At 41.9% G+C, this 17,301-nt stretch overlaps 1 protein-coding gene across 1 annotated transcript in view; it reads right to left on the bottom strand.

The window, feature by feature from the left end:
- Positions 1-12,617, bottom strand: part of AMPH (amphiphysin) — a gene marked incomplete at both ends in the record, with an annotated part of 102,152 nt that extends 89,535 nt beyond the window's left edge. The window contains one exon of the mRNA XM_079538207.1: positions 12,549-12,617. Coding sequence (XP_079394333.1) covers positions 12,549-12,617 — 69 coding nt within the window. The remainder of the gene's footprint in view (positions 1-12,548) is intronic.
- Positions 12,618-17,301: the final 4,684 nt, after the last annotated feature.

Below are 17,301 nucleotides of genomic sequence, written 5' to 3'. Positions count from 1 at the left end.
TGCAAAAGCAAAGGAGGTGATGAAAAACCATCTTTCAGGTCAATAATTCTTTGGGTTCAGATTAAACATTTTGCACCTTCAGGCCTCAAATGAAGTGAAACAAAACACACTGTTGGTGTGTACAAAATGAAAAGGGAGCAATCAAACTGCGTGTACATTCCAACTGATGGGTACAAATAGGCAAGGAAAAATTAGCAGGATTAAAAACAGTGACAGACGGTCCCAGACTCTTCTATTAAGTCCTCTGTATTTGTGTGTAGGCGTTTGATGCAAAGGTAGCAAGCAAAAGGCTTGAGGGAGTGAACATGCATATTCCCTTGCTAAATCTTAGCACAAAGTCAATGTCGGGCATTTTCTCTGTTGGACAATGTAGGTGTCCTGAAGTAGTTACAATTAGCCACAAAACTGGCAGTATCAGCAAAACAGAAGTATCAACTTGTGCAGACAACAGCTACGTCAGCCAGGAATTTTATAGAATCATAGAATCTAGGAATTTTATGATCACAGGTCAGATTTGTTGCTGGCAGAGCCAGCTGGATTCCCTCAAAACAAGGAGAAAAACGGCTTCTGATACTGAAGTAAAAGTTCCTCTTACATCAGAATATATGTATACATATGACCAGCTGTCATTTGCAGAAAATCATGCAACTAGATATGGCTAAATTCAGTCCCATGCAGAGCCATTACAGAGACCACGTAGCATTAAATCTTGTGCTAGCATGTTGAAGTGGATTACATTTTACCAGCAGAGCCATATTCTGCTGCCAGTAAAATCAACACAAGCAGGAAAACTTATGTATGACATCTGTTAAGAGTCATTTGATAACAAGTTCATCACAATTTGTAATAGAAATAAAGGTTAAATACTATGATGGGTGTAATGTCTGTTTCTCAATGTGTGGCTCTGATCTGAATTCTTTCATACAGACTGAACTCCTACATGATTCAACTCAAGATCAGGTTTTGTATTAAAACAACTCAAAACATTTAAAAAAAATAAATAAAAAAGACAATGGGAGTAAATGTAACCCAGGTGGGAAGCTGGCTGACAATGATTGGTGTGCATTTCTTTCTGCTGCGTAGCAGCCCACCACATGTCAGTGAGATTACTAATAGAGTAAAATAACTCTTGGTATGTGTATGCATCCCATAAATGCTTGTGCTGGAGAGGGACCTTTCCCCTGGTCTATCCAATGCATCTAAATCACTGCCTTTTCTGATGCAGGCAGCGAGAAAGGAAGAATTCTGTTATTCCTACGCTTGTCAAAGACTAAAGGATCAGTAAGATCCCAGGTGGGAGTAGAGGCATTTTCATGTGTCTCTGGTAAAATTAGCTACTGCAGATTTTATGGACCAAGCAATAATATGCATTTACATGTCCTGAATTAGAAAACAACCCATTGTTTTGAAATTAAAGCTCTTTACTGCAAGTCAGGTTTACGTGATGCAAACAGATGGATTTTATATTTGACAGCACGTATGCTCTTCTAACAGATACGAGATATTAACTGTAAATCCTAGACATTTGTCATTTTTGTAATACTTCTATAAAAACGTTGTATAACTGAGTGTTGATTTTTTTCCTTATTTGAACCTTTATTCTTTTCTTATTTTTCAGTACATGCAAAGAAATTAAGAAGTTATAGATTTCCCCTTTAATTCTAAACAGGTAAACCCACTGAAAGTCAAATTCTCATCTAGAAGAGCTGACCTTAATCAACCATAGCACCACTTCAGTCTTATACCAGCATTATCTCATGGGTATTGGACCCAGCTACTTCATTGTTTACTAAAATGCCAGTGCTTTAAGACTGAGCTATTTAATTTTCATGGAATCATAGATTATATAAAAGTAACGCAGCCATCTGTTTGGGTTCAATTTATATTAACACGGGTGTGTTTTCTCACCTTATTGACATGAAGTTATGACAAAATTCTCTTCAGACTGCATATGTGAATGATGTTTTGCTAACATTTGCATTTCATCGTGAAAAAACATCCATGAAGAAAATCTACATGTACTCCATTTTGGACAAATAGACTCCTACAGCAAATGTATTAAAGCAAAGGAACTCAGCTGGCACTTCTTTTATTTTGAACAAACACTGGTTGTCTATCAGATTTCCATTTTTACCAGCATCCCATTGCATTCAGATGTTCAATTAAGTGAATGCAAGGTTTCCCACTGATTATTCTCATTCACTGCAACGGATGTTCAGTCTGAGCGTGTGTCATTGTCAAGTGAATGTCTTTCACATGTCTCTATTTTAGAACTGTTCAACAACTCTGCTGATGTGCATCAGACTAGTCTGATGTTAAATTTTTCTTCTTCCCTTTTATGCATAAAAGCATCAGAATAGGGATTAAAAAAAAAACAAACAAACAATCAATGCGTTCTCCCTGTTTATTTTGCTAATACTGTAAGTACCAGACAAACTGTGTTTAGGATTCAGACCCCATTTTTTCCTGGGCCACTGTAAACACAAATGCAATCTTTCTTTTCTGCAGTGCACAGAGATATGCCCCTGCCCAGTGGAAGGCTTTATACTTTGCATTGTGCCTCACCAAGTAAGGGCTTGGAGAGTTCTTATTTTACTGGAGCTGACATTGGATGAAGATGCAGACAACACACTGTGTCTTCATGGAGTAACTTACAAGGTTACTCTCAGCTCATGCCTGGAGTCTCAATTCTAGGCAGCTGAGGAGTGCTGAGCAGAAACCTCCTGCACCACAGTCAGCCAAGCATTAGCTGCACAGAAAGGGTACTTCAGGAGTAAGGAATTCAGAACCAACAGCCCTAAATAAAATGAGGAAAGGGGCAAAGACCTTGAATGAAATACGGTCTTTATTTAACACTTCTGAGTAGTACAGCAGCTGATTTGGCTCCATAGGATAGCATTTGTTCACTACTGCTACAGATGAAGCTGGTTTAGATGAAGACGTAACCTGTTAGTATTTAGTCAACACTTGGTTTTACTAATGTTCTACACTGCAGAACACAAGGGAGTTTGTGACACTTTCCAGAAAACCTTTCCTCACTTTTTTGCTATTTCCACTTATTTTAGCTCTTCAGATTTGTAAAAGCTAATTAAAAAAAAAAAAAAAAAAAAAAAAAAGGCAGAAATTCATTCACAACCCCCCAGAGGTGGCTCTTTTTTTTTTTTTTTTTGTCAACACTTAATGATAATAGCTTGCCAGAAGTGGAACTGAAAATACCCTGAATTGCAGAGAGAAAAGGGGGAAATTAAGTGATCTGCTTGCGAGACTGATTTTTTAATGACTCTTTTCCAGATCCATTAAACGTGCAAATATTCCAAGACCCATTAATCTGTAATAAAGTTTGCTTGATTGGTGACTGTTTTCATGCAAGTAAAGAATATTTCTATATAAAGTGTAAAAAAAAACCAAAAAAACACAAACCAAGAACTAAATGCTTTCAGCAAGTGGAGGGAGCAAGTCTGTGCAGGGTTGATATTAAAACTTCAATCCTACAAACACTTCTGATACCACACATTAAAGAGCAATCTGACAGCATTATTAAACAGCATATGTCAGCATAAGCCTTTGGCAGGATGGGCATGCACCAGTGGACACTGACAAATGGATACTGGTACAAAAGCTTTGAGTCAAACTTGAAATTGGATTGTAGGAGGGGGAAGACACCCCACAATTTACTGCTCACAAAAATAGATCTTTCTGAACAGCAGCTTAGCAGCCTTGATACTGCATAGGGAATCCTTTAAGATATACTTTTCAGTGGGGTATAATTTCTTAAATTATTCTTCAGAGCGGCCCTCTCAGTAGAAGCCAGATCTAAACATCACAATTCAAGTTGAAACACTGATGAAAATACTCCATACTCAAGTTTGCCACTCTTACAGCAGTCTGCAAACACGTGCTCTTGACTCCAGGTATTTCTCAGAGTTCCCCCCCTCTGTCCTGCCTATTGCTCTTCTGACTCCTGGAGATGTGACTAGGTAAGACAACACACAAAAGGCAGGAGCTTGTTAGCTCACAGTTGTTTTAATGCCCTCCCAGTTTTTCAGTTTGGCTGTCAAATCAACCTAGATTTTTGACCAATTTGTGAATTACCATTTATTTTTGCCTTAGAATGTAACTTAGCACAAAAGATCTGGCACTCTGCTTCAAACAAATAGAATCTTGGATTGGTGCTAGAAGGGAACATAACACCAGGGTGGTGTTAAGAATAATTCTTCAGCTCAGCAAGGCTTGCCTTCTCTGAAACATGCTTTTCAGATCCTTGAGATGCAGCTATCATAGGAAGTTTTTCTGTTGTTTTGTGTTTGTTTGTTTTTAATATAAACAGGAGCAGAGAGCAGAAGTAGGTTCCAAAGCGCTAGGATACACACAGCACCTTGACTTCACTGCATTGGGAGTAACAGCACTGCTGGGCTACATTCTAAGGCAATCATTTAGGTGAAATTCTTGTGGATCTAGCTGGAGCTTCCTATAAAAATAATGCTTGTGAGCGTAGCCCACTGCAGAATGCTTCAGCTGACATTTGCTTTTTATGCACTGGCATCTTTAACTACTAGATAAATGTACTGCCTATGTGGTATTCTGTCACTTTATTCTCAGCTTCCTATCAATGGGAGGGCCTTGCTCTGCCCGTCAGACCCTAAATTAATAGCCAGGTTCCATCTGACCCACCTCTAATGTGGAACAGAAGGCAAATTAAAAGCAAGGAAAGCATGATGGGGGGGAAAAAAAAAAAAAAAAAAAAAAAAAAAAAAAAGGAAGATGGAAGGTGAAAAAACATGAAAGATAAAGCAACTGTTCTGATAGGATGAATTCTGCCCACATTTTTGCTGAGAATTAAGTAGGGCAACACTTAGAGATGAGCTATCAACGAGACACATTTTAGCAGTCTGCAAGACTGTCACATCATAAGGAATACGTTCACTTCTTTACTAATTAATCCAAAAGATTCCACAGAACAGAGAGGAAAGAGTGTAGTATTTTTTAAATTCAAAGGAACTCCCTTGCACTGTTATACACTGTTATCCAAATTCCATACATTTTGAATTCCTATCACAACACATCAGATTCGTTTTTGGATCTCATCCAGACAACTCACCTGAAAACTGACCTCGTTCTTTCGTGGTTGTTTCTCTCTTGCCATTTCTCATATAATGAATCTGCTCCTTTAATGCTTCCTAAACGTGGTCCCCCAGTGACAGTGCTGTGGTTGCAGCATCTTGCTGTGCCTGCCCTGGAGTTCCTTTTGTCTTGCATCATGTGCTTTTCTCCCTGTGTGCTTCTCCCCTTACCAAGGTCAGCTTTGGAGACCACTGCCCTAAGCCAGCACTACACCAACCTGCTTCTGAACTGAGCCCTGCTCCTTTCCTCTCTTCAGGCCTGAGTCTACCATAATTTTTTTCTTTTTCCTTTGATCCTAGTATTTCTGTTGTTCTTGTGATACCAGTGCGCTTAGCAGAGATTTGAGTTACGTGAAACAATCAGTTTTGTCTTCAATTAGCCTCATTAACCTTTCCATATGTAAAAACAGGCCTAATATTTGCCCCATACCCAAAATTACTGATAATTTTATTTTGACAAAATGATTTCATGCTCTCAGCATATGCTTCATGTATTTAAAAAATCATCCATAGCATGCAGACCAGCGTGAAAAGATGAAACTGTTTCATCCACATAAAACTACCTGGAAGGGTATTTATCTGATAATGGCACCCACACAGAGCTCTACGAGTGCAATAAACATACCACATCTTTATTTACTCCTCTACATGCCCTACATGGAAACAAAATATTAACGCTCTGAATCTAAATCTAACATATGCATTTGATGTGAAAAAAACATCTTCTCTCAGATCTCAAGTACTGATTATTTTTCATGGAAAACGCAGAGTCTCTGTTCAGTTAGACTTATCTGAATGAAGCTTTTTATCTGGTTGTATTTTATGCTTATGCATACTGATCCTCATGCAGGGGGATCGCTTCTGATGCAACTGTGCTCCTCTAGCACTGCACACCATCATCTACCTCTGCCACACACCACCAAACCCTTCTACTTCTGTAAAAGCAAATGTTTGCTGACGCCCTAGAAAAGAAAGTCACATTCTGTGTTCCTAAGGCAATTTTTATTTCTTCAAATAGAATTTTGCTAAAAAGCAAAAACAAACCTCACAGTGACACCACGCTATTCTTATAGTGTTTCTCAATTTGAAACCTAAATAGGGGAAAAATAGGATTGCAGCTCTTCTCAGCCTCTGTGTTAGATGTGCGTGTGTGCACTATAACGATGGCATTTTTTTGAGTTGTTTCTGGAAAAATAAGGGTTTCTGTTTGTTAACTTAGACTATAAATTAGTTTTCAAATGGCTTGTTTTAGTGACAATCCAAGACTTTGGCAAGCCTCCTCTCCTCTTTTGTATCATAGATAAAGAGAATTGATTGCAGCTCATGGACTGCAGCACTGGGCTCTGTATCACTATAAACGACAGATTCAACAGATTTAAGTCTTCTAGGTGGAAAAAAAAAAGGTGAAAGAGACTCCAAGCTGAGAACTCAAGTAAGCATCAAAAGAATTAATCAGCTACAGAGGCAAGGAGAATGAAACAAGGCAACCTATCTGAGAGGACTAGGAGTAAGCAGGAGCTTTTTTTTTTTTTTATCAGGAAAAAAAAAAATAGAAGGTGGTTTGAAGAAAAACAAGAGACAACTGAGAAGTAGCAGCAGGGCACAGGGAATTAGAGACTTGAAAAGTGGTCCAGCCCCTTACTTCTCTCTGTCTCTGCCCAAAGAAAGGCCTCTGAACTCTCCCACTGCCCTACCACCATTCTTAGCTGGTACAGTGCTGTTTAGATGTTTTCAAAGTGCTCGTCCTCACCAGTCCTCAATTCCACAGTGTCTTAAAGATGTTGCTCTTCTACAGATACAGAAGAAGATTACTGAGAAAACAAAGAAAGGTAGAGCAGCCAAGAAGAGGGATAGGCTACTTCCCACATAAGCTTTCTTGTTGCACAAATGGAACTTGAGAAATATGCTACGCGTATCTTTATCATAGGACTCTGTTTTATGCAACACTCAGATGGATAAACTCCAGTTAGCATTACAAAATTGTTCATCTGCTTTTCCAAGTCAGCCATTGGTTTAAGATTCTGGCAACTGTTGACTAACCAGCTATTCATCAGGTCAGGATCAAATAAGCTCATATTCAAGAACAGCATAGGCTCAGCACCACACAGCATGGATGCTGGAGACTTTTCCCTAACTTCTCCAGAACCCCAGTGTTTGAAACATTCAGGGCTGGAAATTCCACGCAGCTGACCTTGCAGCTGAGCCCAATGAACTAAACCAGGAAAAAGTTCCCCAAGGAAAACACTCTCCATCCTGAAGCAGTAGAGCCATCTGCTACCCTTCTCCCCCACTGCTCTTCAATTCCTGAAGAGAGTAGAAGGGCTGGCATAGCAATCAGTGACTTCTGCAATAGGTTTTGGTAGGGATGAACCCCACTGTTTATATTTTAGGCAGGTGAAAGAATCCACTTGCTATCTCCAAGTGAGTTCAGAGAGCCACAGCTGTCTTCCTGGAGGAAGCTGCATGGATGAATTAGAAGCTTCAAACCTATTTGGTGCATGGAAACATGGCAACACAGTCCCTCATTTCTTTGCAAGATTAGTAGAAGGAGATGCCAAAGCTACTTGGAACCAAGTTGCTGATAGCCCAATGTCTCTCCCATACACACCGTTTAAGTCTCACTTTCAGTTGTGTCACAGTATGACGGCAGCACTGTGCTGCAGAGCAGCTGTGGACCACTCATGGTAGCCCCACCAAACACCAGTCATGGGCAGACCTTAATTCAGGAGCATTAGTTCTTTGATGATACAAAAAAGCAAGGGAAAGGATCTGCTTTCCAAGAGAAAGGAGGGCAAGACATAGTAAAGAAAGAGTTGAGTTCCAAGCCCAAAAAGCAGCAACAGATATTTTTTTCCTTTTACTTCTCAGTGAAATGTATGAAGAGACAGACAGATCTCAGGAAACCACTTTCACAGATAATGGTTGAGGAACAGGCATGCGCCCAAGAACTAAAAAAGGAGATGGGCAAAAAATAAAAGTGAGAAGATGAAGCCATCAAGCAAGAACAGAGGAACAGGTCACCTTGGTATTGATGATACTTTGGTCAGTGAATGTGGCAATATTGATTCCCATAAAACTTAGGAAACAGCACTTTTATGCTGTTTTTTGATGATTTGATGGAAGCTGAAGGGAAAGACATGGTGACTTACAGCATCATGGCTATTATTGTATATGGGGAGAAAACTGGAAATGAGGAAACTGATTTCCCTGCTTCACGTAACAAAAAAATCTTCACAAAGGAATAAAAGGAAGGAGCTCTGGCCATTTCCTCTTCCAATTCTTACACGTTCGGCAGCCAGACTACTGCAATCTACCTCTATGTTTTACATGTCATATTAGAAAGCAAAAGGATCAAAATCAATTAATAAAAAAAATTAATATTTTAAAAGCAGCTACTCTTTGGGCTGGTTGGAAGGGTCATGCTGTAGCTTCAGTCAGATCAAAGGGCATACAGACAGTATGTGTCTGAATATCACTTGTAAATTTTGAGGCAAAAAGAGAGCACACCCTCAATATCAAGGAAAGATGGGGAATAAGGGGCTTAAAATGCAAACAATGACATTTTTATTAAGTGAGAATAGAACTTTCTGACTGGAGATACATAAGCAACGGCACAGATCACTTTAGGGTAAATGCAAAATCTCCAACATCAGCTATTTTCAAAAGCAGGCAAGAAAAGCATTGCTATGGAATTATTTAAGTACAGCTGGTTCTGCTTTGCTTAGAAAAATGGGCCAGATGACCACTTGTGCTCCCTCTTTTCTGCAATTTCTGTGACAGAAAGAAAAAAAAAAGGTAAATAAGTTCAAGGTTTTTTATACTGCACCCTGAATCAGGGCTGCAGAGGTTAGACATTGCATTCACATAAGAATTCAGTGACTTCTGGTTAGTTTTGTTTGCCAGCAAACAAATAGCGTAGCAAACAGCTCTTTGCAAATGGAAGTGCCTCTTCCTTGCATGTGCCTGTGCTAGTAAAGATTCAGATGTTGGAGTCTGTCATAACACTTCTATGGGTTCAGTGTGCTACATTTTATAACATATGAGGGGCCAAAGTTTTAAACCACTGGACAGTAATTTTCTTTCAAGAGCCTGAGGTTTCTAGAGCTACATCATCACACTTGCAGGCAGTCGGAATACACATTACATGTCTCTCGTGAATGCATTCCAAATGCAGATCCCCATTCAGTTCTTCAGAGCCATTGTTTCAGTGACAGCAGAGCACGTGGTGAGCCTAGAATTGTCAAATTGCCTTCTTGAGAGTTATCTTTCAATTTATGGCAGCTCCTCCTTTGCAATAAAACTAGTTTCTCCTCCAAAGGTCCTAAAGCATTTATGACTTTAACTTTTGGTGTAACCATACAGCCAGCTAACAGGAAGCTGAACATCTAATAGCACACCAGTTGGAATTTCAAAAGCTACTTCAGCTCCCAGGAGCGGGCCTTACTGAATTCAGATGTGTTGTGACAACTCTCAGTCTGTGCAGCTAAAGGTGTCAGGTATGATGGGGAGGTATGAGTGGTAACCACTGTTTCAAATTGGGTTGGCAGTTTTAGTTCAAGCTTTCAGAGGAATCCAGGGACACAAACTCAGTGTTTTCATCCAAGTCAGCTTGTCCTCAGGATTGACTGAGCCAGCTTCGGTTACAAACACATCTGTTCAGTTTTCAGTATAAGCAGACATTTAAACACATCAGTGTTTCATTTACTTTTATGACTAGCATGTAGGCTCCTGAATTGCTCTGATGCTTTTAGAACTCTAAACCAGATCCTTCAGCTGACTGTCGGCAGCAGCCAGCAGGTGCTGCAAGCTCAGCATGTCTATGCTACCCAAATAGTGGGGAAAAAGTCATTCAAGAAATGCAGGGGAGAACAGTGTAGTGTAGAACTGCTAAAGTACGGGGGGCATTCTTGCATAGAAATAAAGCTGCCATGGCACACATGCTGCTGGAAGTACTGCATTCCAGTAGACATGGAAAAAAAAAAATAATGGAGTGACCAATAACTATTTCTGGTTTTTCAAATCCTGTCCCTTTTTGAGAACTGGACTCGTCCAGCCCAGTGTGAGCAATCACCTTCTTCCTCTCGTTAGCACTCTAAGCTCATGATTTCATTCTTTCTTTAATTTAGGCTATTTTGTAATGCCAGTAACATATCAAGACATTGCTGCATTTATCTCACTCATTTCCACAGTGTAAAGGAATCTACAAAGTTTCTGGAACCTTACAAGGAAAGATATTACCAAGTCTAATATAAAAAAATACCAGAAGCCTGCTGTATCACAGATGATTAGTACTTGTTTTTGTAACTAGGAAAATAACATCAAATGACACAACTGTGGAACTGTCAGATTAAGCATTGCTAATGCAAGACAGCTAGACTTGTCCAATAGGATTTGTTTCTCCATCAGTTATTTAGCTTTTCTCATATAAATAGTAAGCAGTTACATATACAGGTATGTACACTACCTAGACCACACTACTAAAATTCCTCCTAGATGACAAAGAAATGAAAATAATGGGTGCATCATTACAAAAACAGTTTTCATAAATAAAGGCTCACATGTTGTAGCCATTCCATATCTTTAATATAGCTGCCACACAATAACAAATAATAGATACTATTTATAAGTGCGTTATAAACCCAGTTGACTGTAAGAACACATTAAGAAAACTGCAGGTGCTCAAATCCAATATAAGTAACAAGATAAAACAACTCAGAGTGTGTTTAAAATCTCTTTAAGCCAGCACGGTATTACGTACTCATCACAGAGCCATCCTGTTCACACCATCAAATAGCAGACTTTTAATTCCTAGACTTCTAAGTCCTGAAATTTAATCTATCCTGTAACAAATTACTCTCTATATAAACATATATTTTTTTTTAAAGGGGGGAGGGAGTAATGGAAAGGGACAGAATATGAGCTGAATTTGCCACAACACCAGAACATCAGGTATTCAAGTCAAGATGTGCTTTGTATGTTTCTACAGATGTCCTGTGGCAGAACAGACACACCTGGGAGCAGAACGTATGATTTTAAGACCTACACCTATGATTTACCAGATACAGCAACAACACCAGCAAACGACACCGACAAAGCCTGCAGGAAACAAATGGCATTGGCAGATCTCTGCTCCAACTACTGACCCGGCTGAGCTTACATAATAAAATCTCCAAATCTGATAAAAAAAAATTAAAGAATTTGTGTTTTATCTGAAAACAGACACAGTTGATACCTTCAAGAAGGACAGTGCATCACAGCTTTGGTATTGAAAAGTACTTTATGACCTTGTGAGCTAGGCAGGAGCATTGGGAAGAGAAAGTTCATTACCTGACTGTAACAGTCTCAACAATTAGGTTCATAAATAACGATATGACTACATATGAGTCTTTTTAACATATGAATAGTGATTTGTATTCCCTTAGAGCGCCTCAGAGCTCAGTGCACAGCGCAGAGGCAGCAAGCGATTTCTAGGCAGGGAGATATGAAAAACATTGGTCGTAAAGTAATCTCTTCTAATTCTGCAGAGCCCTGTGACAGCGACACACAACAACAACACAGAACGCCGGCTAGAGGGGCGCCGAGGCTTCATCAGCCCTCGGAAAGGCTGTGGCAGGCCACTCGCTGACTGCTTTGAGGCTGACAACAGCTTCCTAACAGCCTTGCTGGTGCGGATGCTGCGCGCAGTCACACGCAAATGCTTTCCTGCTTGGTTTGATGCCCGTGTCCATGGTCCTGTTCTGAGGCACAGGGCAGCTGAACAGGCGTTGAAGCAGAACGCTTACAGCCTTTCATTAGCAAAGGTCTTTCCTCAGAAACTTGAACACCCTCCCGACTAGGCTTCGGCTACTAGAGAGAGCGCTGCAAGAACCGGCACCGCGATTCCTAAGCAATCAACCCGGTCTGGCTACCCGACACCTCGGCTAAAGCCAGAGCATTCAGAAGAGATGTCCACAACTCCAGCAATCGCTGCGGAAGGCTGCGGGCCGCCACAGCCCCTTTCCGCTCCCCACCGAGCCCGCGGAGGGGCGGCCAGGCCGGGAGAGCGGGGCTTTAGCCCGAGATGAGCCGGCGTGGATATTAAAGGAAAAGCAATCCTCTTAGGCGGCGTGTCTGCGGCGGAGAGAGGAGGCGAACCTTACGTGTACCGGCGGAGGAGGGCTGCAGCCCTGCGCCCGCCCGGCCTGTACCCGCGGGGGGACGGCGATGCGGGCCGGGCCGAAGCGGGCAGCCGCTACCCGGACCCGGTTCGGTGCCCAGGTTCCGAGCGCCGCTGCGACGCGTTGGGAACCGGGCCGGTTATGTAACCGCGGTTCCGACCGCCCGTTGCAGGGGAACACCGGAGCCTGCTCCGCTCCGCTCCGCTCCGCTCCGCCCGCCCCTCGGTCAGGCTGCCTCTCCCCGGCACCCCCCTCCCTCCCCGCCCCGCACCTTCTCCTGGGCGCGGTTGAGGCGTTTCTGGACGTTTTTGGCGAAGATGCCCGTCTTCATGTCGGCCATGGCTGGCGGCGGGGGGAGCGGGGTGGGGGAAGGCGGGCGAGGCAGAGCCCGGCGGCGGAGAGCGGCGGAGAGCGGGGATGGATGGATGGATGGAGGGAGGGAGGGAGGGCGAGGAAGAGGAGGAGGAAGAGGAGGAGGGCCTTAAAGACAGGGCTGGGAGAGGCGGGGCTGCCGGCGCCTCAGGTGAGCGGTGGCCCCCGGGAGGCGGCCGTTGGCCCCTCGGGATGGGCGGCATCCCTTCGTTGGGGTTTTTCCGCCAAGTAACAAAAAATACAGAAAGGAACGGTCCGGGGACACACCGTAGTTTCCAGAAGCCGCCCTGTGCCGCCCTGCTGGGGGACTGCCGGCATCCAAGCATTCCAGCACCCTTCTTGGGGGCGAGAGGAAGGGGCTGTGAGCCTGAGCTGGCTGTAGGTGTCCCTGCCCATGGAAGGGCAGTTGAACTAGATGGCTTTCCAACTCAAACGATTCTGTGATTCCATGACAGTGGGGTGACCCACTCCCAGGGCTGGGTCAGGTGTAGCTGGCGACAGCACTCAGCTCAAAATCAGCCTTCCTAGCTCCTGTGGTGCCAAATTCCCCGCTCACGGAGTTCCCTGAACCAGAGAGCAGAATGCAGTCACAGGCGCTGCAAAGCAAAACACCGAGGAGCTCCAGGCTCTGAGCCTTGTGCCTGTGTTCTTCTGTAGAGAGCTGTTCTGTATTTGCAATACTTCCCATTGATCTTTCAGATGGGTGCAAAACACAAACCAGAAGGTCGTTCCCTGTGCCCGCCAACATCTCCTATAGCCAGAAAGTCAAACTGTGTTTAATGAAACCTTGTACTTCTGATCCTAGTCCAGTCATAGACCCGCATCACACATTTTCCTGCAATATTAGGAAGCAGAATTAACACACCAACTGCAGCAGTAACAATGTTTAGCACAAACTTGTGACCAAGGTACTTAATTCTTACGTAACTTTTAAAAAAACGTGCACAAAACAAAAGCAGAAATGCAAGGAAAACACATCATTGCAACCAAGGAAAGCTTTTTTTTTCCTTTCTTTTTTCTTTCTTTTTTTTCTTTTTTTTTCTTTCTTTTTTTTTTTTTTTTTTTTTTCCCCAAAAAGTCACAGTGTCTTACAACGTTGTTAGACTGGTGGAAGATCAAAACAAAATCCCAGCATGCCTGTGGCTCTCCAGTTCTTTGTAGTAATTTTTGACATCTTCTTGATGTCAAAAATTGACAACTGTCTGGCCAGTTTAAACTGCAAAAGGATCATACCACTTTAATGTTAAAAAGTCCTTCAAAAGAAGTGCCTTAATTTTGTGTACTCATGCATTGTCCTCAACAAAAGATGGCCAGCATGATACGTATCACCAACAGAGTATGTCTGGTTGTGGGGCTCCATGCAGGCTACTATGGGAATAAAGACTCTCCCATGCCTTTTAGTCCCCAGATATCAGATCTAGCAATAGTAGGTCTCACAGTGCCAAGCCCAAAAATGCTTTTTTCATGTTGGCAAACAAGGAGCATGGAGACATCAGCTGTACTCCGTCACAGATCCAGTCTTTTCCTACTTAGTCAGTCGACCTGCACTGGCTTTGCCGATTTAATGGCCTTGGACAAAAGCCAGGAATGGCTTTTTCACTGCTGTGTTTATGAATGTGCATGGTGCTCTACATTTTGGAAAGTAATTATCTGCAGATGATCAGGCTGATAGATCCATATTCCCTGTGCTAGCAAAATCTCTGCCTGCCATGTATAATGTTTATCATAAATCTCTCTTAAGAGAAAACTTCCTGTTAAGATATGTGTGAAAGCATTCTTTTTCCTCTGTATTACTTATAGCTCAATCTGAAAGAGATAATGTTTAAAAATGAGAATCACTTCCTGCAACGCACCCTGCTTGTTTTTTTCCTAATAGTTGTGATGGTATTGTTTGTTATTGGCGTTACTTGAAAATGAGATCTTTTGTTTCAGTTTCGCCCTTGAATAGCAAAGATGATAATCATTCACAGGAAAATGGAGTGGCTATTTTAAAACAGAAAATCTCTGAGGTGCAGGGAGAAGATGCATGTTTTGCATTTCTTTTGCCAGGTGACAACTTCACCCAAAATGTTAGGGAACAAACCCCATGTCTTCACCTCTCCTGGCTCATCCACAATGGTTTCCAATTACATCTGTTTTTCTGAGCACTCTTCATTCATCTAAAGCAATAAAATGAGAAGATACTGGTCCATAGCAGTCAATTCTATGGTGTCAGTAAGAGAAAAAAGTTGGCGAGTCTTGCAACCATCTCCACTGGAATGATAACTACAATATAACTATTGATAGCTTTGGAATAACAGAGCTGTACCTCAGATACTGTAGGTAAAAGACATCACCATCATAAGCAAATCAGTTAACAGGTCAGAGCAGTGGGAAATGAAGATTTTCCAGATGAAAGTAGAGGACAGCCTGGGAGCCAAAATCATTCTGTAATTGGGGATTTCAGAGAGCAGAAGGCCTGCACCCAAGTTCAACACCAGGCAGGACATACAGATTAGAATTCATGGGAAAGCAACGTGAGAAGTTCAGTGACTTAAAATATAGCGGGCCTGCATTTAAAACATCTTTTTACAAACAACATTTCCACTATAGTATGCCAGCAGCTTAATTGGGATACAGTGAGCAGAAAAAGACCCACTACGTCATCAGGGCAGCTTCTGTATGTCTTACTGCTCTTGGGATGTGGATCACAGTGAGGAGATCTATCTGACAGAATCATAAGAACAGGAAGGAAAGGAGCACTGTCAAAAGAAAAGACAAATGCCATGCCAAACTCTGTAAAAATACATAGGAAGATTTTAATAAAAGTATGAATTTAAAAAAAAAGGTATGTTCTATATTTAATGACTTAACCATTTGCTTTTAATTACAATTGTTATAATTAAAGCTAGATTCAAGGCGTGTTTTTTTTTTCCCCACATGTTTTTTTCACTGTCATAACTCTAGATTAACACTTCTATCTGAGTCATTAGCATGCTAACATGCATTGAACCTGCGCTTGCATTTTGGCACAGAACAGCAGTTCATCACTCGAAATCCTTTATCTGAGGGGTGCAAAAGTGCCCTTTGATTTCAGCTAGATTATTTGAATCTATCTCACTTCACAGAGCTACACACAGGTAGGCTGTGCCTGGCAATCACCTCACTTTGTTCCCCTGGAGCAAAGTCCAATCCTGCCACTAATTTCTGTCAGCAAACAGCTGGGTGCCTCCTCAGCCTTCCAAACCTCTGCACATGGTCTGGACAACAGCATTAATGAGCATTAATGCTCAAACTGAGCACCAGTGATGTTTCTGTAGGATTCCTGCATAGCACCCATGGTACACAGATGCTCATGCTATACTTTAGGTTGCGAGTGTTCCTTCCCCTTCCAAGTCCTCTTCCTGGGAAAAGAAGGTATTAGAGAAATGAGTCCCAAAAAGAGCATTGAATACAATGATACTGAGTGAATACTGATGCCTTGAGGAGAATCTTTCCAGGTTTGAGACAGCATTTGGACAAGACATCCAAAATCCTTTTGGTTTAGGAGGTGGGGATAGTAAGGAATAATCACTCATTTAGTGTTAGGCATTGTTTCTTTGTACACAGTTGAAGTGTCAATAATATACACACTTCAGGAGAAAGCTAGATGGTGAGAAGGAAAATCCTTGAGATCCATGATGAATTTCTGCTTTGCTAGAGCTCCTGGGATCCACAGCTCCCTCCCCTACCAAGGGTTACAGTCAGTACGGACCCCATTGCAGAAGGGGCTGCACGACAAAATTGGCTTTATATTTTGTCATTTAGATGGGAAGAGTGTCTTGATCAGCTGTAAGTACGTTGTCAATTCAAGCTTTAGGAGCTAATTGTGAGAAGGATATTCACGGTTTAGTAGGCCTTATCCTGGTAGGTCAGGTTTTAAATGAAAAATGGAGTAGTACAGAGAAAGGATTTTGGAAAATAGTGAGTACAACTTATGAGCTCCCACACCTAAGCAGGAAAGATTCCAAAACAAATAAACAAACAAACAAACAAACAAGGAAGGAAGCTGCCAAACTAAGGAGTCTTAAGATCTGTGTGATTTCTCTGAAAATACCAACCCCCCATGCCCTAAATTCAGGCTCCCTCAGTCTGTGAACTCAGCATTCAGAAGTCACCCCAAACTGCTTGGGGGCTGCACGACAAAATTGGCTTTATATTTTGTCATTTAGACGGGAAGAGTGTCTTGATCAGCTGTAAGTACGTTGTCAATTCAAGCTTTAGGAGCTAATTGTGAGAAGGATATTCATGGTTTAGTAGGCCTTATCCTGGCATGTCAGGTTTTAAATGAAAGACGGAGTAGTACAGAAAAAGGATTTTGGAAAATAGTGAGTACAACTTATGAGCTCCCACACCTAAGCAGGAAAGATTCCAAAACAAACAAACAAACAAACAAACAAACAAACAAACAAGGAAGCTGCCAAACTAAGGAGTCTTAAGATCTGTGTGATTTCTCTGAAAATACCAACCCCCCATGCCCTAAATTCAGGCTCCCTCAGTCTGTGAACTCAGCATTCAGAAGTCACCCCAAACTGCTTTTGAAGAATCTCGGCAGAGATGTGCTTGGCACGTTTCATCTTCTCCTTCGTAAGGTCACAGGCCAGAACCCGAAATATCTGCCTTTTAAGTGGCAG

This window comes from Tetrao urogallus (genome assembly GCF_951394365.1).
Source record: "Tetrao urogallus genome assembly, chromosome: 7".
NCBI classification, from domain to species: Eukaryota; Metazoa; Chordata; class Aves; order Galliformes; family Phasianidae; genus Tetrao; species Tetrao urogallus.
This window is presented reverse-complemented; position numbering and strand designations above follow the sequence as displayed.